This window comes from Anoplopoma fimbria, chromosome 19, assembly GCF_027596085.1.
Source record: "Anoplopoma fimbria isolate UVic2021 breed Golden Eagle Sablefish chromosome 19, Afim_UVic_2022, whole genome shotgun sequence".
NCBI lineage: Eukaryota > Metazoa > Chordata > Actinopteri > Perciformes > Anoplopomatidae > Anoplopoma > Anoplopoma fimbria.
The window spans coordinates 16,016,911-16,043,708 of record NC_072467.1 but is presented as its reverse complement, the minus strand read 5'-3'; the positions used below and the strand labels follow the sequence as shown (position 1 = coordinate 16,043,708).

The window sequence follows — 26,798 nt, the reverse complement described above, 5'->3', positions numbered from 1 at the left end:
TCACTGCAGGCGTGGCCAGTACTGTGACATGTCCCCTTCATTTCCTGGAACTTGGACAGGAACTGAGACACCAGGGGAAATCAGACCTGGTGATAGGAGAGCAAAGAGGTCATTAGGTTTGACAGACATGACAGAACAAAGTTTAAAGGTGTTATTTGCCTCAACGCAAAGCAAGTTGTAGAAGTTGCACAGTTACACATTAAGTGTAGAAGTCTTTCCATGATGAACGAGTAAAAGAATCCACATGTGTTTAAACCAAACTCACCATGTAGACATATGGAAATAGCAAAGAAAAGGCATGTAAAGCTACTTGAGGATGCAAAATGGTTTCCAATCACACCAACAATCAATAACGATGATAATGATCACTTGTGGAGATTCCAAAGTTTCCAAAAATACTGACATGACACATGAGTTTGGATGTTAGGGAAAGTGTCTATAAAAGATGCTAAATGTACATTTGATGGAATGGTGCGGAACATGATATCTTGTACTGTGGAATTCACTGTTGTTGTGCAGCTTAAGTGTGTTTGCATCTAAGCTTTTTATTTAGTCGGTAGTTTGTATTTAATGATCCAGTTACTAAGGTTTGCTGCTGTCTTAAAGGAATACTCCCCCCACAAAATGACCATTTGTTTGTATATCAGTTACTCTCCACATGATACCTCTGGAAAAACTTGCCTCCACAACAAAGGGGGAATCCAAAACTGGAGAAGTCTTAAATGAATTGAAGTTAATGTGTGCTTCCCTAAATCATCTTCCCTAAATCCTGTGTTATCCTGGAATTATAATAATAATAAATAATACAATTTATTTATAAAGCGCTTTTCACAGACAGGGGTCACAAAGTGCTTAACAGAAGCGGAATTACAGTCAAGCAAGAAAAATCAATAAAAACAAGACATAAAACATTAAAACGTGTTAAAAAGGTACAGAAGACAGTCAATAAACAATAAAAACATATGTTAAAAGCAGACCTCTGTCTTACATCTGTAAGTGAGGGTGAGAATTTTAAAGTGAATCCTATATTCAACAGGGAGCCAGTGGAGAGATTTGAGAATGGGGGTGATGTGAGACCGTCTATTTGTCCTAGTCAGTAGTCTAGCTGCAGCATTCTGGATTGACTGTAAATGGTTAAGTGCAGATGTACTGAGTGAGGAGAATAGGGCGTTACAATAGTCAATGCGGGAGGAAATAAATGCATGTATGAGCATCTCAAATTCAGATTGTGATACAAGAGATCTCAGTTTGCCAATGTTTCTGAGGTGGAAAAAACAAGTTTTGGACAGCTGTTAAACATGGCGGTCAAACGACAAGGATTTGTCAAAAATTACCCCTAAATTTCGCAGGTTGGAGTTGCCAGCAGAGTTGAGTGGACCAAAAATCTACTCGATCATAGGGACAACTTCATCCGGTGCAATAATCATGACCTCCGTCTTATCATCATTAAAAACCTCACTGGGTTTAAATGAAAGACAGAGTTGTCATCCGCATATAAATGATACGCCACATTGTATTCACTTATAATATTTCCCAAAGGTAATAAATATAAAGAAAACAACAAAGGGCCCAGGACTGAGCCCTGCGGTACACCACATGACAGTTTAGTGGTATCAGACACAAACTCTCCAGCAAAGACTGTAAAACTGCTGTCAGTGAGGTAAGATGAAAACCAGTCCAATGCTATGCCAGATATGCCTACCCAATCACGTAGCCTCTCAATGAGGATGTTATGGTCTACAGTGCCGAATGCAGAGCTGAGGTCGAGAAGTATTAAGACAGAGCAATCATCTGCATCAGAAGACATATATATGTAAGTCATTTGAAACCCTCAGGAGAGCAGTTTCAGTAGCTGTTTATGAAACCCTGACTGGAACTTGTCGTAAATGTTATGCCTCTCCAGTGCAGCAGTAAGTTGGTTCTCCATCTACACATCAGACTTCAAACATAACTCTGATACCTGCCACCTGCAAAAGTTCTCTGACGACTCTGCAATCGTCGGCCTCATCTCCGCAGGCGATGAGAGGGAATACAGAGAACTGAACCAGGACTTCATAGGATGGTGCCGGCGGAACCGCCTCCAGATCAACTCTGGTAAAACCAAAGAGCTGGTGGTGGACTTCCGCCGGGAAAACACTGTCCTCCGGAACCAGTGAACATCCAGGGACAGGACATTGAGATTGTGAAATCTTATAAGTACCTGGGTGTTCACTTGAACAATAAACTGGACTGGACTAATCACACTAACGCACTGTATAAAAGGGTCAGAGCAGACTGTATCTGCTGAGGAGACTGAGGTCTTTTGGAGTGCAGGGAGCACTCCTGAAGACCTTTTTCAACTCCGTGGTGGCATCAGCCATCTTCTATGCAGTGGTCTGCTGGAGCAGCAGCATCTCAGCAGCTGACAAGAAGAGACTGAACAAACTTGTCAGGAAGGCCAGCAGTGTGCTGGGGTGTCCACTGGATACGGTGGAGGTGGTGGGAGACAGGAGGGTGATGGCCAAGCTATCATCCCTGATGAACAATACCTCCCACCCCATGCAGGACGCCCTGGCAGCTCTGTGCAGCTCCTTCAGCCACCGGCTGCTTCACCCCCGGTGTGTGAAGGAGAGGTACCGCAGGTCCTTCCTTCCTGCTGCTGTCAGGCTGCACAACCAGCTCTGCTCCCAGCAGACCACATGACAATAATAACCTGTGCAATACACTACACCGTGCAATAATAGTTAGGAAAGTTAAAAATAGTTAAAATAGTTGTTGTTTTTTTTTTCTCTGTCTGTAAATATAATATTTCAGTTATTGTTTTTTTTTTTTTTTTTTTTTTTTTTTTTTTTTTTCTACTGTTTTTTATTGCTTATTTATAATACTTGTTTTATTTTATTTTTATTTTTATTTCTTTATTTTTTATTCTTAGCTTGTCTTCTTCTACTATGTCTCTTGTGTGCACTTTACTCTACGCTGTTGTAAGTCTGCAAATTTCCCCGCTGCGGGACTAATAAAGGATTATCTTATCTTATCTTATCTTATCTTAACCACAACCTTTTCTAAGATTTTAGAAAGAAAGGGGAGTTTTGATATTGGCCTATAGTTCAAGGGCAAATGGATCTAGGTTTGTTTTCTTTAAAATAGGCTGGATAGTTGCATGCTTAAAATAGCAGGGGACGCTTCCGGTAGACAATGATAAATTAACAATTGATGTTAAAGCAGGGCCAATAGTTGGCAGAACTTTCAAAATTAGAGAGGATGGTAAAACATCTAGAGGGCAAGATGATTGCTTGATTTTCTTAATTAAAGTCATCAGGTCTTGTAGGCTGGGTACCATGATTTATCGGTTTAAAAATTATAATTTTGGGGTGACGTATTCCTTTTAAAAAACGTAATTGTTCTAATTATATTAACAACTGTTCAGATTTTACGAGTATTAGCCGTTATTAACCTTTAATTTTTCTCAGTGTTTCTCCAAATTTTTGCTAAGCTTCAAGTTGGATAGGTTTTAAGATTTTTGTTATTACAAGATTTATTTAAAGGAACATAATTTATACACTCTGAAGTATTCAAACCCAAAATGTTTTAATGGATACATCATTGAATATCATCAGTATTCATGTCTGCCCTGTCTCACTTAACTAGTTATCACCATGCATCCTGCAACAGTAGCCAGTTAGTTACTTCCTACCTGTTGACGACGTTGCAGAGGACGTCATTGACTGGCCGTTGATGTGTGGCTGCATGTGTGGAGGAGTATATGTCTCATAACTTCTTCCATTTACAGTAGGGCTGGTCGGCAGCATGCAGGAATAAGAGGGCTGGCTGGATGCCTGGAAACAAAAAATAATATTACCCATTGGAACAGCAGAATTTACCACCCTTATAAGCCATTCACCGTTGGGTTGGTAGCATGCAAGATTAACACAGTTAACACTAATAATTAATCACTCATTTAATTGTATTATTTACCCACAGAAAAAGTGATGGTCAATGAGTCAAATCAGGGTGAAAAGGCATATTTATTCAAGAAAGACTGCTTGAAATTAGTTTTAACAATTAAATCAAGTGACAACCACCACGGCTAATAAAAGCCAGAGCTTTAATCTGCAGTTTTTTCAATAAGTTACACTCCAAAGTAAAAGAGAATACTTTTTTAAAGATATTCAGCTCTCAGTCTGATGTGTCTTTGGGCATGCTGGTGGTCTCAAATCCTTCCAGAATACTCAGGTACAGGAGTTTTCATGTAGATGGCCTGGCTCCTTAAAGTGGGTGCTTAGACTTAAAAGAGCCCAGCCCTAAAAACATGCAAGGGGCAGCTTTGGTATGGCCAGTGACTACAGGTAGGTGAGTAGATGAAATATGATCCAGGGAGTCCAGTTTGAGAGACACTGTACATGAATGAGTTTCAAAACTAGTCAGACAACACACTGTACAGGGATGTAGAACACTATGTGGAACCGTTTTACAACTCCAACCATTTAGTTAAATAGAAAAGTTGGCCCCAATCATTAATCCTCCATCAAGGCAATCCTAAGAGTAACTCTTTAACAGAAAGGTTCAAAAAGTGTTCTTCCTGAAGGGCTAATGTTCTACCCAGAACCATATTCTTCTGAAGAACCCTTTTTTGGAGAATGTTTTTTTTAATAAGGGGTCTTTTTAAAAATATGTGTTCTATTAAGAAGACCCCTTTCTGGAAGTAAGAGTTCTTGTTGAAAGCATGGGTGTGTATGATGATCAGCCCGGACCATTTAGGAGCCTAAAGAGGTTGTTGGATTCTAGATAAACCCTTATAAATAGATATATAAAAGGGTTCTCGATAGACCCCCTAGGTTGGTAGCAGATGAAACCCCCTGTATTTAAAAGGGTACTTGGTAGACCCCAAGCATGGGTTCTTGTTAGTACTCTGAGAGGCTGGAGAGGGTTCTGGGTGGAACCATTACAACATAGAAGGGTTCTCTGTAGAACCTCTCATAGGGAGTTCTGAACCTTTCACAACTGGTTCTAGGTATAACTAGGTATATATATATATATATATATATATATATATATATATATATATATATATATATACCAAATTAGACTTTCCCTAGGGAACAAGCCAAAGAACCCTAAATGGCTTGCTTGTATTTGCTTGGCCAATGCCTTGCATCCTCAGTTGAGATCAGATTTAACAAAATACGAGCCAGGCTCAACACCTCGCTGGACATTCCTGTGTTTTTTCTTTTCCAGAGCATCCATGGACTGCCTGATTATGCGTTTGAGATTTACGATGAGCCATGTTTTCTGTGACAAACATTCCTAGAAAGATGTTCTGAGCAACTTCGGGCAATACATCAACTGTTCACATGTATATCAGCCAGATAATCAGTCCTTGATTAGTTGAGTATTGTGCTGTCGCGTAAAATAATCTTACTTGCATAGGCAGGCTGGCAGCCATACTGAAGCTGGGCATGGCTGGTATGCTGTAGCTGTTGGACAGAACTGGATCTGACCTTCCCAACATGGATCCTGATGAGAAGGACACTAGAGAGATAAGGATGGGGAAATGGTGAGAACACAGATATTTTTTCAGTATCCAAGGCATCATAACAAACAATATAGTTCAATGTTTCCATGACATTGGCGGACGCAAGGGAGATAGTTGGTCCATGTCACTGTTTTGTAAGTCACTATACCACCTGAGGTTAAGTAGCAGAACCCATTAATTGTAAGTTCAGAGGTATTGAGTTATGGACAAAAGGTTATGGTGTTTTCTAAGGTCACAGTAACCTTTGACCACAAAATTGAATCAGTTCATCTTCGAGTCCAGGTGGATGTTTGTGCAAAATAAAAATATTTGCTTAAGGCAGTTCACAAGAATATTCCAGAAGAACGTACGGACAGACAATCCAAAAAACACAATACTTCTGACCATGGCTGTCGCCGGCGCAGAGGCATAAAAAATGTACGTTTTGTAGAACAACAACTTAAACAATATCCATTAGCTATTATGCTCATAATAAGTGTCAGTCAAATATTATATGTACTTGTAGTACATGTCTTCTGTGGTACCTGGTGTAGTAGGCTGTGGTATTGGCTGGTAAACACTGGTGTTGAAGCTGCTGCTGATAGGAATATGGTTGGAGGAGTTGGAGACCTGACGACGTTGATTTCTTAGCTTCTCCTCTCTTCTCCACTTTGCTCGTCTGTTGGAAAACCAAACCTGCACATGCCAGAATAGAAGTAGAAGTTTAAAGGATGGCATCACATTTTTTTTAAGTCTTTCAAAACAATACTGACATGTTTCATTAATGTCATTAAATGAAAACCACACTCATACATACATACCTAAAGCAATGATATAAATTTATAATATAGCCTACCTGTATTCTTGCCTCTGGAAGGTCTATTTTGTTGGCAAGGCGTTCTCGGGCAAACACATCTGGATAGTGAGTCCTTTCAAACTCTGGAACAAAAAAACATTGTGTCATTACATGATAACTTTAGTTGTGCCACTTCTAATTGTTATACATCAGGAGAGTCAATTTAAGGTAAAAAAATAAAAGTAAAGCGATGCTTTCCGACATTGGATGTAATAAAGTGCTGTGAGGGGCTGTGCTTTTTTTTTTACATACGAGAGTCATGGGTTTTTACAGACTGAATTTTGGATAACTCTTTGTATCACCCTATGAAACAGAAAATAATGTCAACAGTATTAAAAAATAAATGTTCTTCACGTTTTAAGTAATACAATGTTGTATAAATCAGGCTATGAATTATATATAAAGAAATCCCTATGTAAAAGGCTTCAGAATATAGTTAGGAATATAAGTGGAAAGTTTGGTGTATGTAAGTGCTACTGAAGTGGAGCTTTCTGGCTGAGTTGATTACTTAAATCAAGACCATTATTTTTCTAATAAGTTTTCTGAAATTATATGTTTAAAAATGTAAATGAGGAATTATCTAATGGAAACATTGTGTGAATTGAGGTGAAATCCGCTGTCGGAAATTTGTAAAAAAAACACCTAAATTGTATTTTGGATGTTTTCCGTCCACCGTCCATGTTATGGATATAAAATTCCCGAACCCAAATTAAGTTTTGAATAAAATGTTGAATAAGTGATGCAGTTGGTGAAACATTTTAAATTTTATATCCCCAATGCACATAATTGAAATAGCTATTTACAAGGTTAGAGAGTTTGATGACCATGTCATTGTTAAAATACATTGCGAATCTGACCTGGCGCAGGTGAGTCAAAGTTATTTCTACACTTTGAAAAAAAACAAAAACCCAAACATTTACAAAGTAAACAACTCACTACTACTTATAAATGTACATATATGGGTGTACTATGTACTGATGAACCACTACCAGTTACCTTTCTCCAGAGCTTCTATCTGGTCCTGTGTGAAAGATGTTCTGTTTCTCTGCAGTTTCCTCTTCAGCTGAAGCCTCATCTGAGTCTCCTCTGAGTCTTCACCGTTTGAACTAACTGATATGGTGTTCTCCACTCCCTCTGCCTGTGGACACTCTGCACCAAGGAAGGAAGGGAGGAAGAAGTTGGGTTTGGGCTTGAATAGGTTTTGACATCGTACAACGTAAAAAGAAAAATAATGCAATCAAAATGTCCCAGATAAAATCTGAATTTTGATGTATATGTATTTTCAGAAAAGGCACTAAAATATCAAATAAAGATATTATGAGGAGTTTAATTTCCAATAATATATCATATTTCCAGTTTAATAAGTGGAATCTTTCTATTCTCCAGCAATCAGATGCATTTAGTGGAGTAAAAATAGCAATATTTCACTTCGAACTGTATTGGCTAAAATGTAATAAACATGAAAATGCTTAAGAAAATTCCAGTACCTCAAAACTGTGCGTACATGAGTAGATGTATTTTTTGAGCAACTACATGATCATCTTAATACAAATGTTGTATAAGAAAAAAACAAACTATAGCACTAAAACAGCTTTGAGTAGGTGATGACCTGAGAAATTCGATTGACTGGAGGTTTATTAGAGTCGGCAAATAAATTAAAATTGTATCTACAGTACACCCTTGAGCCACCTTATGAGACCGATTCTAATATAAAAAGCTAGAGTACATTCTGTTTGTTTACTGATGAGAGAGGAAAAAAAAAAATCCTTAAATTAAATTAAAGTATTACATATGTGTATATGTTTTCAACAACTCATGCATAAAACAAAACATCTCTTGAAATGGCTTGTTTACTTTTACAAGATAATATATTATGATGAACGTTAATTTAGGCACAAATTCGTTCCTCTCACTGTGTAAAGATAATGCTGACTTAATGCTGAAAAAAAAAAAATGGGTATCCAGAAAAAAAGTTTTGTGAAACACTGCTCTAGCAGGTTAGCAATACCAACTAAATCAATGGCTGCAGTACTTCACTCAAACCCAGGCCTTGATCAGTGTAGACAATAAAATATGTCCCATGCAAAGACGAGAGAAGGCACAGGGCAATCCAGAGTGGAGATCTCCAACATGAGATCCCTGAGCAGACGGGAGCTCGACTCTAGCTCCCTGTGGAACTCGTGTTATTTGTGGTGCTAGCCTAATTATTCATTATCCCCAGCAGACGGAGACTGCAAAACAGAATGAAGCCATTGCTCAGTGTCACAGTCAGTCAGGCAGAAAGAGACACAAATGAGAGCAGACGCCCCCCTCCTCCCTCCCCTACTCACACACACACAAACACACACACAGGCACAAACATGCTGTAGACGGATGGGGGGCAGCAGCCGTGGTAGTATAGCATGACTTTGTTTCTCTGTTGTAATCCCAGGGTGCTGGAGGAGGAGCAGCAGCATATGAGCCTCCTCAATACAGCAAATGGGGCCCTCAGCTACACAAACTCAGAAGGAGCTGCTTATATCAACTCTATACAATGCTTCCTCTGTCCCGTATAATGTGAATTTTGAAAATAATTGAATGCATGGTGCAACGGGTCAAATCTGATTTATGTAGTCTGCAGTCACAGTCAGTAATAGAGACACTAATACATTAAACGTGTGTGACTGAGTAAGAAGGGGATCACTACATTGTTATCGTAATAATCCATTGTTGACAAACAAAGATGTGTCCTGTGCTGCTTTTAAAAATAACGTAGATTTTTAATGGGGGAAATTGATTCCACATTAGAGAGTCCAACTGGTTTAAGCCTTGAAAAAAAAGAGAAATGAGCGGAATGACTAACACACAACGAGATATGCCTTGTTTCCCTTTCAAATATGGTGAATAATCTCTTTAAGGTTTTTCATTTCAACATCATGATCAAGAAAATAATATACAAAGGCAAAATAATGTTAACTGAAGGGCCACTTTCTAGGAATTATTTTAGGAACTTTCAAATGCAGGGGACGGAGTTGGCCCTGTTGTCTTCTCATGACAACTGAGTGGCGTATGAGGTTTGCTGGGCTTGGAGATAATGGTTCTCAACCTTCTTTATGTCAAGTGTCACTGCCTTGCCCCCAAATGGGGTCCCTTGTGTTTCTCTGTCTTTCCCTCTCCTGCAATGTCCCAGGTTGGTCCCTCTCTGTGTTCTGTGTGTGTGTAGCTCCTGTCCTGATGTCTACTGGGGTCCCTGTTCACCTGCCTTCAACAAGCTCCTCACCTCTCCCTGCTCCCTGCTCTGCACACACCTGCCAGCAATAAGCTCATCACATTTCAACCCCAGCTCTCAGCCTGTCTTCATGCAACGGTTCGTATGATATCTCACAAAAAAGCTACTCCTCATTTTTTGTACATTTTTGTAAGAATGGCCAGCACGTGTCAGTTTCTGCTCATTAAATGCATACAGTCTTTTAAATATAAATTCTTCACAGGAAACAGCTTACTTAGGGTAAGAAAAAGAACACAAAATACATAGTAGGGTTTAGCAACAAAACCATTTAGTTAAGGGTAGAAAGAGAGCAGGAAACAGTTAGGTTTGAGCAACAAAACTACTTTGAGGAAAAGATCATGTTTTGGTAAAATGATTTACTGTTGGCTTCTCGTTTCACGCGGGGTAGACTAGTTGTTGTTTGACTCATCCACCTCTCCTCCCCTGGTGCCCGTCCTATGTGGGTGTTTGTGGTCTTTATAACAGCTCGATCAGGATTTTGTGGCTAACACATTGATATATTGGTATTTGATATTGATATTTATGAATTACAGCGTGTTTTTGTAGGTGTAGCTACAAAAGCTGTATGAGAACAGCTGCAGCTCTTCTCTCATCCGGTGCCAGGTCATTGTTTCAGCCATTGTGGTTAGCTCATATTTCTGGCCCCTTGGTATTTCTGGCACATCTCTAATCTGCCACGCTCACACCAAGCCCTCACCTCTGCTCCACCAAGCCTCCATCAGTACTGTAGTAGTAGTAGTAGTAGTAGTGGAGTTAGTGTCTTACCAGTGTTAGTGAGTGTAGTCCCAGCGTACCACCCTGAGCGTCCTCCCCAGGTGGTTTGTCCATTGAGCATCTTGAGTTTGTCAAACATCCCTTCAGCTCCCACTGTGCCCATTTGCTGCTTATCACTGGCCAGGTTCCTGAGCACTCGATTTATTGATGAAACCTGGTGATGAGTGCCGAAACGTGATAACATTAGAGCAACTATTTTGTTTCATATGTAAGGCATTGGTGGTCAGAAACTTAGGAACCAAACATTGTCAAAAAATGACCCATAGTCAACTATCAGCCGGCCTCGTCATGTCCATTTACAGAACCACTACAGAACATCAGTCATGTTAGTGTCTTTCAGTTAGCTGGATACTCTGTTTATCTCGTCGCATTACTTAGTTGTGAAAGTATCCTAGTGACATTTGTCCTTTTGTACCAGCCATCACTATTTGAAAGGGTTTACTGGCCTTTTTTGCTTCTTTTTACTTTCTTAAGTCCATATCCATTCATGAATTGAATTAATAAAGGTTGGGCAACTGTTCCACGTACAGAAATTTAAACCTGTGTGTAGAGATGTAACAAAGGCATTATTTGTTTCACGCGGAAGAATATAAAAAATATATTTATATAATTCATTGGTGAAATGCAATTTTTAAGTCAAGATGAAATGAAAAAATGCCTTTTTAACCCTTTTGGGATCACAAATCCGGTCATATTTAACAATATAAGCAAAAAATAAATTTGTTCAAATTTTATATTTAAAATCCAATCATCTTTTGTTACTGTCAAACCAAATATGACGTGTGCTTACAAAAACAACTACCAACCAAATCAACCTATATCATAACTCTCATCCATCAATCAAGCCCGCCCACTTTTTAGGTTCCAATCAAATGTGAAGGATTTGATTTTAATCCTTCTTGTAACTGTACAACGCTCAAATATTCAGGTTCATTTGGGAATACTCACAGAACAGAAGCTAAAGACACTCTAACTTCTGTTGTACTGGGAATTTAAATACGTTTTTTCTAAGCCATCATCTGTCTACTCAAAAAAATAGTACCAATCCAACCAGCAACCTGCTATATATAGTACAATAACAAATACATCAGCTATTATGTACAAGGTTTTTCTATAGTCTAGCTTTCCTTGCACCAACCTCTGACTGACATGACTTGGCTGAAGAACGGAGGGGTCTTACACTGGGTATATTGTCGTTGGTGCAGACTCCCTCTGCCAGCAGTCGGTCTCTGATCTCCCAGGCGAAAATGGACGGGCACTCCCTCTTGTAATGAGCAATTTTCCCCACCACCTCTGGAGTGGCCACCCTGGGTTTACTCCCTCCTATGGCCCGAGGACGGATCGAACCTGTCTCGTAATACCGGCCCAAGATCTTACTCACACAGCCGTTAGACACCTGGACACAAAAAAAGCACACATCAAACATGTTATTCATATCTGGGGCAAAAATTGATATTGGTATCCAAAAAGTTTCTGTTTGGTAGATTGATCTGAGGAATGATCATGGCAATGGTTGAAGAAGAACCAATTAAACACCTCAACATGTGTATACAGGTGTTGAAGAGTCCTACTGAATGTGTGAAAAAGTTGCATGAAGCCTTAAGCATTTCTAGGGAGCAACGCAAAATCTGATAAATTGCCTCAAGTGATGTCACCTGAGTCAGCGTTTGTTTGAGGCTGAAGTGTACAAGTTTGAGAATAAAAAAATCTGGGGGTGTGGAGTGAGAAAGAAGTGGGCTGACCAGACATCTGCAGGACGCTGCTCATCTCGCTTGGAGTCCAGAGGCTCCATCTGACATTAGCTGCTACTAGCATAACATCCCAGATTCCCAACGTGATCATGAATCCCACTGCATTTATTGGCAAGACCTGCGTAGCTGGTTGAGGCAGAGGATGGTTAAGGTCAGGCATTGGCATAACTAGTTAGGGTCAGGATAGCCCATCACTCAGGCCATCGGACCTGAACTAATCAGGTTACCGGTACCTGGGTGAGCATGGACAATCAGAGCACTTAAATGCTACCCAGGTCTTGCCTAGAAAAGCAGTGGGATTCATAGTAACACCTGAATTCCCCACAGAACTGTTTGTTCAAAGCTAGGTTTGACAAGAAGGGGAAGGAGTAGAATAAAAGATAATCTCTCTGGTTCTGCTGCATTTATTTTGATAGTTTTTTTTGCCAAACTTTCCATTGAGTCCAACAATGTTATTGAATAGCAATGCTAAATCAGTTGACTCGGTGGTGGTTGTAGGAACCAGGAAACGGGCAGTGGTGTCCAATGTCAATGTCAGATGCTTTGTTAACCCAATCATCCACCCGACCCTCCTTTACTACAAGGAATACAACGTCACACCACCTCCTTCTTAGTTCCTTGTTTGTTATGACTGTAGACACCATGTAGACAATCCAGGAAATGACTGAAGCTGTCATTTTTCCTGGGAGGTGATTGACATAAGACTTGCACCTGGATGCTATACCCCTAACTTCTAACCCATTGCAACATTTCTACTGCATGTTTTTTTTGGGTCACCCATCCGTAGGTCCAGTATCCACTACCACTGTTAGTGCCGCTTCTGAGAGTATCAACTCTAAGCATGACGAAATTACCTGCAGTATTCTGGATATGTCACAAGGTCGAGCCCCACTGTGTGCCAGCTCCACTATCTTCTGCCTGGTAGAATCAGGTAAAGGTCTCCCATTCACAAACACACCTCCCAGCTGGTTTATTCCACTGTGACCTACACACACACACACATAGTAGAAAAAAAAAGGTTTTCAGCAATGTGTTTACTGCTCTATAGAAAAAATAATGAAGCAACTAAAGTGGTAATGAAAAGTGAAGTCTAACTACAATGAACTGAAATGCCACACTGATCAGGCACATACGGAGGATGGGGGGGGGGGGCATACAGCAAGGAACACAGGTTAGAGGACATGAAGAGAGTATCTGAAGCCACAAACATGTAGTTTCTCATGTATTCTTACGAAGATATTTTCTTCTTTACAGAACATGCTAGATTTTAGCATTTAAAAATGTTCAAATCTGGTTTCTAGAGATGTGAAAAGTATGTTAAAACATAACATTAAATTAGTTAATACCATGGGTGGTTTATGAGACAATGGGCCTCTCGGATCAGGCATGCAAAAACTCCCTTTTTTTTATGACTTTTTGTAGTTCTCATGCATCTCTCTTTGGTTTTGTGTGTCTTTGTAGTCATTTTGTTTCTTTTTGTAGTCGTATTTCTTCTTTTTATAGTTTCTTTGTGTCTTATTGTAATCAATCTAACACTTTGGGCCCCTGGGCACATTCAGAAACCCATCATTGGGTATTACAACAGTGTTAAGTGATGCTTTGATGCCATTGGCCCACCCCCCTGAGAGGACTGACCCCTGTCTATGCTGATGTCATACGTGACTTAATTTACCCCTTTTCATCCAAAATTACGATGTTTATCTGTATTTTTTAAGGGGGGATTAACCTGTGCATTTAAATATATATGTCACTATATAACTACATAAAACTGATGATTAAACCATTGAATTTGATCTGAAAAGAAAATTTGGGACTGAATCAAAAATTCATTTTACTGTACCTCATATGAAATTGTATTTTTAAGGAACTACCAGGGAATTGCAGCCCCTCAAAGTCAAAAGGCAAAGACAACAACAGCACTGTCCTTTTATGCTTAAGCTTTAATTATTAAATTCTGTTCGTTAAGCACTGCAGCTAAATTTCCAGCTTCAATGCGGAGGGAGACGAAAATAGTTGAAAGTGACAGGCATGGAGCTGCAGACCAGCGTGTCGTTAGGTTTCTCTGTAGAGCTTAAAGCGCTCTGTTTACTGATCAACATGTTGCAGGTCTGACATGTTTCTCTCAGCAGCAGCAGACCACAGTCTGTTCTGTGACACAGTGCAGGTTAAGTAGGGATTTACACTGAATCAATTGTCTATTGTCTGTTAATGGCTCTGTGGGGGAAAGCATATTGCAGATTTATAAACCTCTCAACGGGACATTAATAAATCATACACACAGACACACACACACACGCACACGCACGTAGTGAGAGCAGTGAAGTGGGGCTGCTGTAAATCAAAAGATCAAAAGGGGTTTCACTATAAACGTTCAGTTCAGTCATCATCAGAAAGATGACTACCACATATATAAATAAGAACAATGTATTTCTAAAGAATTATATACAAGCAGGGTGGGAATCACTGCAAAAATGTATCATGTTCGTCAAGACATTTCTGTCCTAAAACATTAAATTCTTTAAAAACAATATTTCTTTGTGTTCTTTATCTTGTTTCATAAAGACATCGGCTTTTTCCAGAAGTGGGTGTCTTTATTTTCTGACAGGAACTAAAATAATAAGACTAGAATCAAGAAATGGTGATGGACATAAAAGACATTTTTGCAAGGTAAAAAATAGTTTGTCCCCCGCCGAGACTGGCCACTACAGTCATACTGGAGTTGAATGGAGCTTATATTAATCTTCACCACTTTGATAACACATAGGCAGCAATAAAAACACTTAAACATGATGGACACTAACCAAAAACAAGAAGGAACGTTGTCCGCTCATTGTCCGACATCATTAATGCATGGTTGACTTTGTTTAATCTGGACATGTTCTTTAGTTTCAGTGCCCACAGTTACCTGCAGGCAAGGAGTGCCTTTCTTTGAGACTGTCCTCCCATGAAAATTGACAGCATTACTTCTTGTTCAAATACCTAAATGTGACCTGTGTTTATGTTACTGACAGACCATCTCTAAAGGCAATGAAATATGATGGTTAAGGATAAATGTGGAAGTAGTGTGGTGTTGTAGCACCATAAACATGACTGCACAGAAGTTTCTGTAGATGGTCAACAGAGCAAGTGATCTGAACATGGGAGACAGCTGCTTGTTTCCAACTATGATTGTTCCCTAACCAAAACCAAACCAAACCCTAAAGCACAGGGGCGGTAGAAGCAACAGCGGTGACAAACGAGGGATGTTGGATGAGAAAATCTCACTTGTGCTGACACACAACATATACTTTGTTTAAGGCTATCAAATTGCTGCATGGGAAGATCATGCGTTCTGTCACGTGCGTGTTCGATGTGTCTCTCCGTATGTCTGTCCACAACTAATCTTACATTCTGCTGGACCCATCGGCCTAATATTTTTGGTGCTCATTTATGAAGGTATGCTCAGAGACCTCTTCTGGGTTCGGTGATTTACATGTTTTGAAAAACGTATTCAATTGGCTGTATTATACAGTCATTGAGTGCTGACTCCTCTTAACCAGCCGGTAAGGGTCGCCAGGCACTGCTTCAGTAGAAAAAGGTTCTGGCAATCGGCTTGGTTAAAAAAAGTCTCACCTAGTTTGTTACAGGCCACATCATGGCCTTTGTCTTGGCTCACATGCTGACATCCTTAATGTTTTTTTGTCTCATTTTGAACTATAGCATCTGCAGATTAATTCTATACCTGAAATGTTATGATCCACTAAGGTAAGGCACGATACAATATGAATAAATCCATTTTTCTAGTTTGCACAGTTTTTATGTAAATGCCTCATGTGTTTTCAAAGTGGTAAGGAGAGACACAGGAGGCGGAGGACATCCTTTCAGGCGTACGCACAAATAAAACAGTGACAGAGAGAGAGAGTGTTCCTTCATAAAAACAGACGCCGTTAGTAAAAGCAGTAAAAACTGAGCTAAGTTTAATCTATTATATTTATTCCCATCCATGTAGAGGACAGAGGGGAGAGGCAAGGGGAAAGTCTTTATGACCCTCACCCCCTCCTCCATCGAAGAAGAGCAAAAAACAAAACAGATGGAAAACCTGGAACACACCTTCCAATCCACCTCACACCGTCATAGCTTTGAACTTCTCCTCTGGCTAATTAAATTAAAAAAGAGTCGTGGCCCGCGTCAAAGCTGGCTGTTTTTACTTTGTGATAATTTCCCCCTCTAACTCTCCCTCATGCTGCCTCACATCGCGTTCACTCCCTGCGTTCAGGGGTCGATCGCTTCGCTGTAGAAATGTTAATCACGATGTCATTTCCCAGAGGAACACACCCGGGCTTTTCCTCTGCTGACACACAATTAATAGACATATGGAGTCAATTTGGCTGTGGTCCCCCTGTGACACACACATACACACACACACTCAGAGAGAGCATAGCAGGCCCCTGGGAGTAGCTCAGCAGCTTTCACTTTAAATCAGCTCATTCACACTGAACCTGACTTCAATTAACTTTCACTTTAACCGTGTACTGTTTTCTCCACATTAAACAGCATAATGCATCGTTTTCACATAATCTCCAGAACGATCTGATGTGATCTGCAGGACGACATCATTATTCTGTGCCTTCAAAAACTGCTGCAAATCACTTTCGCAAAACAAACCAGTTTTATGACTTGATACTATGATTAAGGTTTGGTTGGCACAAAACAGGATTTAGCTAGGTTAAGTAAACTAGGTTAAAATAGGAATATGGTTACAATAATAAACACTTGGTTAACATCGGAATAATACAGCCTTTTACAGCCAGCATCAGAAATATGCTGCGTATGTTGGCAACGGCAGCATCATTTTGCCACAGCCATCTGGACGAGTTAGCAAGCTTTTAAAATTTAATTAAATGTGTTACCCGCATCGACATGTCACAATGACATATGATTCCAACCCACTGATCTCAGAGGAAGTCTCAGTAAGTTGGATAAATCAGAATTTTTTGTTTACTAATGAATCAACATGCATTGACACTAGCATTCTCTCTGATCATCTAACTCCTCCTTTTATCAATATTTCCTCAATATTTCTTGAAATATTATGACTTTATTCTCATTCAATTACAACTTTTCTAGTACTCCGACTTTATTCTCGATTTCTCAGAGAACACAGATATGTGTGACATGTTGCTACTGTTCAGAAGGTTTTAAACATGAACAGAAATCTTCCTAAAACACATATGTGCTATTAAAATCCATAGGATTTATGAATTCAAATGAATGAACGTATGATGAGGTTGAAGACGCAAAAGAGGCAGGGAAGGAGGAGCAAATCATGGCTACGTGTGTTGACTCAGCTCACTTAAGATGATCTACAGGGGAATAATATTTGTAAGCAATATAGAATTATAGAATTATATTCCATTATATTTTGAATAGTGACCTGGCGCCTGAATTTTGTGTTTTCCTTTCCTGAAATAAAGACATTTTCACTGACAACTTTAAGTGACACATGTTACAATTTTACTAGCATATATAAAAAAAACTGCCAATAGCGAACTTTCTTGTAATAACATTACGTAACAAACGTAACAATGTTAAGTAACAAGCGTAACAAACAAACTAGCATAAATAAATAACAACCACCCTTGGCGTGCTTTGTTACGTATTGTTACATTACAGACGTAATGACATTAAATAACATGCGAAACAACATAACTGGCATGAATAACTGACAAACCACCCCTTAGTGTACTTTGTAACAAAATGTAACAGTGCCAGGTGTAAAGTCAACATTTACTTTTGGTTTCACATGGGACACGAACAGCGGTCTCCTTGGTGAAAGTGTTTGTTGGTCCCATCCACCACTCCTCCCATCCACTCTAAGTAGACTTTGTCACTTGTTATACTCATCATTATACCAGCTATTGATATACTACATCACTTTCCCTGACTGAATGCAAAAACAGCGACATTCAACGTATCACTGATTTGAAGAAAAGGACCAATGCCAACACTTTTTCCTGGTGACTGGGCTTGGTATAATTCAAGCCTACACAATACTGGGAAAATACATTCTTCTGCTCTTGTTTCACCAGTTAGTCTGTAGTCATGTCAGCTAGAGGCTCACTCTCTTACACATGCTGCACACACACACACATGCACAGACTGATTCATAGTAAAAGAGAGTTAAAATGCTGAACAGAGCAGGCTGCAGACTGACTGAACCCACTCTCATTCCAATCAATTACTAATGTAACCTGTGCTTCACTCACTAATGATCTTAGCAAATTAATATTGGTGTTCACCTTCAGTTACACCTCAACAACCTTCAGCTGCTTTATTTTCACTATATTGGAATTAGAATTGATTAAAGTGGAGGTGACATGATAATAGTCAGACAATTAACCTGACGATACTGCCAAACGGAAACCGGGGCCAAAATTGTTGAGCAACACCATCTATGAAGGCAAAATGTAGAAGCAGTGTAGTGCGGGGCTGACACCGGTCACAGGAGAGATGCAGGACAAAGAAACAAGCACACACACAGAGAGAGAAATAATCCACACACCTTCACTGCAGACAGCGTGGACCTCTTGTCCCGCAGTAAGAAAGAAGAAATCAGGTGGAGTTCATTGTCAGACCACTCAAAAGGTTTTAAACAGCCCAGATATTTTCTTAACTATTTATGATTCACAATGCTATTCAAAGGGCCAATCAGTAATTTAATTTAATGTTACTATGAGGAACTTTTACTAAGGGATTATTTTGGTGGCCCCTGTGTCCAGCAGCGTGGTGTAGGTGTTGGCTCCCAGCAGGGACCAGAGGAGCAGAGAGGAGAAGCTCTGCTCCTGTTGACGGGCGCAGAGCTTCTCCTCCTCCCACCAGAGCTCCGATCTGGGTCTGTCTGCAGTGGGCTGGTCTCTGCTAGAGGCCCGCTGGAGTCTGAGCCAAAGGAGTTTCGGATGAACCTGGGTAATTTCGTCTGATTTTGCACGGTATCCGACTTAGTGGCACCGATCACAAGCATTAAGAATAACGATAAAGCAATAGACAATCTTCTCGCTGATGGTCTCCTTTACTGATGGAGGTCATATAGAGGATAAGGATTAAACTAAAACTGATTCACAACCAGTTAAAATTTCCTAGTAGTAACTTTGTTATTTTGTTGGAAGTTATTTTGAAATAATACTGTATGTAATGTCGTCCATGAAGCGTCCAAATAAGCATCTAAGACCCAAGATGTGACAAACCAGAATTGGTCCATATTAAGAGATATTTAACAGCACCAGAAAACATTACTAACTAGAACTTCAGATGGCTGAAATGATCAGAAACTGAATAAGTAATTGGTTCCAGTTTTGGATGTTGCTAGTGAAGCTATGCTGTTGGTTGCATTCAATTTTGTTTTCACGAATTCCAATCCAGCACTTTGTTGTTTTTGGTGAGGGTTGATTTTTATTTGGCCACTAGGAGTAGTTTCCAGATGGAATATCTAAAAGTGGGTTGGTGTATAAAAGGAATATGCTTGTATTTGTAGGCTTATATAATTCATTTACTATTAAAACACAGTTTCATATGATTATTCAAAGCACCTAAAGATACAGAAACATCAAAAGCATAAAAAACGTTTGTGGTATAACTCACTGTTTTGCATCATGGAGGCTACACCAGTCTCCCAGCTCGTTTGACTCCTGAAATCTGCACAGAGAGAGAAATGATATGTGACTGTGTTATAATATTCAGCACATGAATAGACAGTTTACCACACACACCTGTCTCTCCATAGACCACACTGAATCGGAGTAAAGGAAGAGAGAGCATCCTCTCCAATCTCCACAGGTGGATTCTTGAAACACACACAACATTAAACCTCAGACACTGTCTGGACAGAATGGCCAAATGCCAAGCCGCCCTGTGATTGGTTCATATGCTAATGTATGCTAATGTCCATAAAGTTATGAGGAAAGACTTAAGTCCCACTCTGGGAGTCTAGCTCTCACACATCCAACATAAACGTTGCTACTACACACTGAAGATTGGACTCACATTTCTGTCTCTTATTGTACAGATCTGGACATTTTTATTGTTTCTCTTAAAGACATTAGTGTCTGACTTTGAAATACAAGCTATGTGTTTATCAGACAAAGCTGAAGCTTCTGCAGAAGGAAGGCTCTCTACATTTCTTTCTTCTCGTGTTTGTTTTTCTGTCGGTCGGAATCTGTTTCTGTGTGTTGCTGAACCATTTCATGCCTGCATGTTGAATATACTCACAACCCTGTCTCCTAAAAAATGTAAAAAATATTCCAGTTTACGGTTTGCAGTTTGAAACACGTGGTTTACATATTCAATTGAAATAAAACAAAAAATGCTACAAAACTACTTGGTTGTGTTCAGCAACAAAAGTACTTTGTGTTCATCCTTTGAGTTAATTTGGGAAATGAAAAGTAAACTCTACTGGACAAAAACCTTTCTTTTTTTTTTTCCTGTCCACCAACCTCAGACTAATTTGATAGGTTTTTGTGATACGTCAAAAGCAAACGTTATCCACAACAAAATATATGAGATTTGTTGTATAGGATGTGTGTAGTTTTATGAGACAGGGCCGGGCATATCAATGCTGTATAAGAATATATCTGATTTTGGCCTGACAGCATTTAGGGGCCAGCTGTTGTACTCTATAGGAAAATAAAGTAGCGTATGTTTCAAGTACATTTATTACAGATTATATTAGGGGGCAAAAGTCAGATCACACCCAAAGTTTTTAGCAGATATAATTCCAGATCACATATACTTGTTGCTGTTAAGGCCAAAGGAAGAAGTCCAAAGCCTGAATAATGGAAGTTAAATGAAACACACATGAAGAAATACAAAACAAAGGACAAATGAACCCATAAACATGACATTTTTTATTATTAAGGAATGATATTTCATCCTGTTTCATCCAACAGGCAAACGCATAGCTGATTCTGCCCTTTTGCCCTTGTATTTGATAGATCAAGTCTTACTTTATGATTAGTGGGATCATCATTAGGGTTAAAAAGGTGCCATAATACCAGGATTTGTGACAAGAACATTTGGAGAAAATAAAAATAAATGAATTGATAATAAATGAATAACACTTTTGCAATGGTTATTTTACTTATTTTGTCTGTATTTGTATATATTATTAGTTATTTAATATAGTCCTATTTATTTATTGAATTCTGAACTTGGAGCGTCGCAAATTTGCCAGATATAAAAAAAAAAATAAGGACATCGGAGTCACTACTCACTGATATTGAAATCGAATAATAGCATGACAAAATAAAAATAATTGGGTCTTTATCTGAAGGATTGCAGAATGAGTGATAATAACCGTTTGTGACCTCGTGTTCAGTTCCGGGCAAGGACCTTAAGTTTCCTGTCTATAAATGCACATGTTAAATAAATCATGATAGAAAGATAGTAGATCATTGTTCACCAATAAATAACTGTCCATTATCACAAAAAAAATAAAGGGCACTGATGTGAAAGGATGGTTGGACTACCAAGATGACCAGTTTAACTATCTGTTGTCATTAGAGCGCGCAGAAAGCACATGACATTCATTCTGCTGCATCCCAATACTGAAACCCAGAGCCCTGTTAGGGTTGGCTTCAAAAAAAAGCTCTCCAATAAAGGCTTCAAAGCAACTACTTTTCTGAAGCTCTTGTCATCAACAACCTGCATAATGAACGTGAAGCGGCTCCACACATACACACTAACACACACACACACACACACACACACACACACACACACACACACACACACACAGCCCGGCTATAGGCACCTTGTCCCCGCTGTAACTCGGCGCCTTTCTCCCTGTGAAAGGAGACAAAGAGCCGGAGGAGCGGAGCCGCGGCTCTGCTCGGTAAATACCCGCCGGGGCTTTGTGCGGCGACGGGGTTTTTTTGGTGTCGCTGCCTCGTTAGTTGCGGCTCGTTAAAAAAAAAAAAAAAATCTGCGACACAAAACCGCGGCGGGGAGCCCAATTTGAGCAGCACAGCCCGCATAAAGGGGGTTCTGTTCAACACGCCGATGACAATATAAAAGTTTCATTCAGCCGCATTCAGCGCGCTGATATGAGCAGAAAGGAGCCGGGAGAGGCGCGCGGAGCTCCGGCCAACACTGCTGCTGATGTAGCCGACTCTAAAAGCACGGAAGTTATCCAACCACATGTTCAGAATAATAAAAACATATAGTAAAAAAAATAAAACAATGGTAATGACAAAACAATGTAAACATTATAATAATATTTAATTCCTACACACAAGTAACGGGACACGGGCTGTAATAGGCCTAAGTAGAGGCCACATTTATGCTATATATCTATATACAAAATATTTAACGGGATTTTGGAACACCACGGCAATATCACCCGTTTTGTCAATACTTAATAAACGTCACAAAACAAATAATTATATTTTTTTGTGGTTTGCAGGCGTTATCCAAACCGTTCAAATATGAAGCAGTTTTGACATCTAAAGGTGGGTAGACAAAAACTAAAATACGTTATAAAATTACCTTTACCGGGATAGATAAAGTCGTATTGAACTGAATATAAGTGTTCTGTTAATCTCTTATATTTGTTGTGTTTTGTGTATTGAATGCGCCCGTTCACATGGCGCGTTTAGGCTTTGTGTCCGCTGTGTTTTGCGCCATTAGAGAAGCAAGTTCCTGACAACTTTTGTTGCAACGGCGATGGACTGGACCAACTTCCCTTGAAATGAGGAAACAAAACAACTTCCATAAAAAAATGAAATTAGGTTAATTTGACCCTCAGTGGATCAAAGTCGAGCTGTGTGTGCTGCTCTTGGATCAGATTTATTTCAGAAAGCAGCCAAGAAACTGGACAATTTTGGAGCATCAGATTCTATTAGGTGAGTCTGTGTTTAGATAATATGAAATAGTTTTTAAGCTGTGTTAAAGGATGGTGACGTGATACAAAATAGCAGCCAACAAATAACAAATTAACCTGTAATGATGTATTTCATATCATTTAGTATTTTAGTGTCCATAGTTAAATACCTTCTGTATTCAGCCAATGCAGCTTCTAATGACACTTTAAAAATGATCAAAAAGCCTAGAATTAGAAATTTAAAAATAAAAACAACAAATAGTGATTATTGTATGATGACATATAAAAATGCTCGTTGGTTAGGCTGCCCCGCTCACTACCGGCGTTAATAAAACGGCTCAGGTGCGTTCATGCACATCTCGCGTTTCCTTCGGAACATATGGGGGCAGCGCGCTCCCGTCCCTCTGACACTAACACACACACACACACACACACACACACACACACACACACACACACACACACACACACACACACACACACACACACACACACAAAATGTTCCAGATTCACACAGTGGATAAATTCACTTCCGACCTGATTAATCATGCAGTTAATTGGATTCGATTTAATTAAGACGTTAATTAACCGCCGACTTAATTAGATCATCAATTAAGACGCACTTTATCGTCTTGTATTTGGGATTTTAAAAAGCCCCCGCCAACTTGAAACAGAATGTATTGTCGGCATATAGCAATGATATTCATAGTCATAACCTCTTTTACTATGATGAAGGATTTTTTTAATGTGACTCCAACTCGAATGTCTTCATGTGTTCTGTCTTTTCTTTCTATGCTGTGAGAGTTGTGATGTAAACATTAAGGCCTTTAGGCCTCCATGAACTCCAACTCAAAACAAAAGTGAGAGGCCTTCATTGGATGTTTGAACTGGTGAGGGTATATGACCAGATACCGCCAAGGATGGTCTAAGTATTAATTAAAGAGAAACATATTCTTACCTAGGCCCTTTTTTTAGGTCACAATAAAAAACGACGTGGTGCTCTTTACGAGCTACAGATAAATAAAGAGGCTGTACTTTGACCCTTTGGTGTTCGGGTCAGATAGAGCTACATTTTCCCCTCACATACAGAATTAAATATGATATATGTGGGTGTCTTTATAAAGTTCTTATCTTATCTAGGTGAGATAAACATGGGTTCACTTGTTTTATTTTACCATATTATTGATTTACAGTTGTAAGAGTTAGCGGCCTTGTTACCTCACCTTTTGTTTTTAAATGGGTATTACTTCCTGCGTTTGTAGCCGTAGGCTTAATCCTTTAAAATAAATCTGTCAGTCACTGTCCAGAAACTGAGATCCTGGTCCAGAATATTTGAGTTTAAGAAGAGTGTTCACTTGACGTTGATCCACTGATTTCATGGCTATATGGAAAATGTTTATTTTATTTATTTATTTACCAGGGATAGTGCACATTAATTAACTCTTCAGTTTTCACCTTAGTTAAAATGTGCCAGATCTAGCTAAAGAGCAATTTTTTGTCTAGTTCTGGGCTGGTTATTATAATTTAATGGCCTAATATCATCAGTACAATGCTACAGCAAACACTGTACAGCACAATACAACACTATATTATACAATACAATAAAAAACATAAATACATTACAAAAGTAGCAAATTTGAAAAATAAAGAGAGTATATAATGGCAGTGCCAGAGATGAGGTAGTGTAACTACTTGTAATTGCAGGTTTGGTTTGCTTTAAGCCATCTCTTTAGTGTATGTTTAAACGTTATGTAATTAGTGCTATAACTTGAATGTGAAGTCAGTCATGTACATATGAGGTCCAAGAAAATAAATGAGGCCTGAGAGGTGTGAAATAAAGTCAGGGTAGATGACAGAAATGGTTAAAGGTCGATATACAAATGAAAGGTGAAATACATATCGTCAAAATGAGATTGTTAAATGAGGTTCAATAACATTTCCAAAGGGGCAATAACCCAACCATTTACTTATTTCTCAAAAATAATTTCTGGACTCACAGAACCATGACACGGGAATATTACACGCTGCGTTTAGGTATTTAGGAGGGGACATCGCAATAAACGAGGACTTCCAACGGCTCATGCGTACACGCACGCGCACGTACACTTGTCTTCCTCCTCTTTCTAACCCGGTGTGTTCGGGGGGATCTCAAGCATCTCTCTGCTGCCGACCAGCCTTCATAATCCAGGAGACAATCTGAGTTTATGATTAATCCACACCGCGTGCGCTGACGGAGAAGCGTGGTGCCGAGCGGGCGGCAGCACCACGCGCTCTCGGCGCGAGCGTCAAAGCGACAGGGAGTTTGTTGTTTTGTTTTTGCCAGAGTTGTGTCCGTGTAAGACCGCGCGATGTGCGGATATAAACCCAGAACCGAGCTCTGCGGTCCGGCCCGGAGCAGGAGGCAGTTAGGCTTCAGCTGAACGTGTATTAACTCGACCATCGGCATCTTTATGTCTGAATGTCATGGCAAGGTATTGGACAACACATGTTGAGTAGCGTGTCATGAATGAACTTTTTCTTTTTATTAAAGCTGGACTCCGTGATTCAATATCAACTCCTGCAACACAAGCATCTGTTAATTTGACCAGATATTATTATTATTATTATTATTATTATTATTATTATTATTATTATTATTATAATAAATCAATACAGATGTTAGACGTGATAAATCATTTACACATCCAATCATTTCAAAAGGAATCCACATTTCTTCTACTTTCTCTCTCTTTGGATGTTTGAACGGTTGATTCACAAATATTTTTTCTGCCACCAAAGAGGCAGAGGCAGTGATTGGAAAACTAACTTTCATAAAACACTTTTTTTGTCGCCGTATCCCTTAAACATGTATTGCTTTTCTGCTCATCTTTTCCTGTTGATCATCTGCTCTTAAAGCTGTAGAATTGTCCAGTTGTAATATTTTAATTTCTTAATCTTTCTTTAAAAAAATGTCTTCTCTCTTTTGTTCTTTTTAAACTTTAGACCACAAACAATGATGTCTTCGCTTTCTTTCTCAGTTCAGGTTCCAAATTCATCCATCTTCATCTTGTCCTTATCTGCTATATACACTTTTTTATAAGTCCATCATCAGACTGATGGAGAGAGAGAGAGAGAGAGAGAGAGAGAGAGAGAGAAGGGAGAGAGATGAGAGGGATAGAGGGGGAGAGAGAGAGGGGAGAGAGAGAGAAAAGAGAGAGCGAGCTTACCTTTCTGTGGCATGCTGTAGAGAAGTAAAGTTTTTGGTTCGTTTAGTTTTCCAACAGCTCCTTTCTTCTATTCTTTCCTCCAATTAGTTTCTCCTTGACTGGGAAGACAAGTGCAGAGAGAGACAGAGCTGCTCCTCTGAGGAGGAGGGAGGAGAGAGCGGAGGGAGGGAGGGCTAGCGAGTGGGAGGGACGAGAGACTGCCGGAGAGAAAGAGGGTGAGGAGAGAGAGTGGAGGGGAGGGAAGGGGATGAAGTGTTTGAGCTATGAGGGGTGAGAGCTGAGAGTTTGTTCATTAGAGCGAGAGAGAGAGAGAGAGAGAGAGAGAGGGAGGTGTGTGTGTGTGTGTGTGTGTGTGTGTGTGTGTGTGTGTGTGTGTGTGTGTGTTTGTTTGTGTGTGTGTGTGTGTGTGTGTGTGTGTGTGTGTGTGTGTGTGTGTGTGTGTGTGACTCCTGTGATCACTCTCCCACACTTGATCCCTTCCCTCTGCTTCAGTACAGTTCACCAAACTTTACTAGCAAATACTCAGGATAAGACAATACGGATATAATTCATGTAACAGAGTTAAAGCTACAGTTGGTAACTTTTGTCATAATCACTTTT

General features: G+C 39.5%; 1 protein-coding gene across 6 annotated transcripts; it reads right to left on the bottom strand.

Moving 5' to 3' along the window:
- Window positions 1-26,211, bottom strand: LOC129107835 (paired box protein Pax-6-like). Of its 6 annotated transcripts, XM_054619409.1 has the most exons (11): window positions 26,199-26,211; window positions 19,758-19,811; window positions 12,995-13,125; window positions 11,570-11,785; window positions 10,381-10,543; window positions 7,344-7,496; window positions 6,348-6,430; window positions 6,037-6,187; window positions 5,399-5,508; window positions 3,674-3,815; window positions 1-86 (listed from the first exon to the last, which is right to left on the bottom strand). In XM_054619409.1, the coding sequence occupies exons 1-11, from the start codon at window positions 26,209-26,211 to the stop codon at window positions 1-3; spliced, it is 1,302 nt and encodes a 433-aa protein (XP_054475384.1). The 6 variants fall into 6 exon arrangements, with proteins under 6 accessions (XP_054475384.1, XP_054475386.1, XP_054475385.1 ...); XM_054619411.1 differs by lacking the exon at window positions 26,199-26,211 and having other exon boundaries at window positions 3,674-3,803; window positions 12,956-13,125; window positions 19,758-19,770; XM_054619410.1 differs by lacking the exon at window positions 26,199-26,211 and having other exon boundaries at window positions 3,674-3,803; window positions 12,947-13,125; window positions 19,758-19,767.
- Window positions 26,212-26,798: the final 587 nt, after the last annotated feature.

What these genes read in the sequence shown, in the direction of transcription:
- LOC129107835 (XM_054619409.1), bottom strand. An exon ending in AGCCTCCATGATGCAAAACA is followed by an intron (nt 13,126 to 19,757) that starts GTGAGTTATACC and finishes GTGTGTGTGTAG; the next exon opens with GTCACAGTGGAATAAACCAG. An exon ending in CCAACGACAATATACCCAGT is followed by an intron (nt 10,544 to 11,569) that starts GTAAGACCCCTC and finishes ACTCATCACCAG; the next exon opens with GTTTCATCAATAAATCGAGT.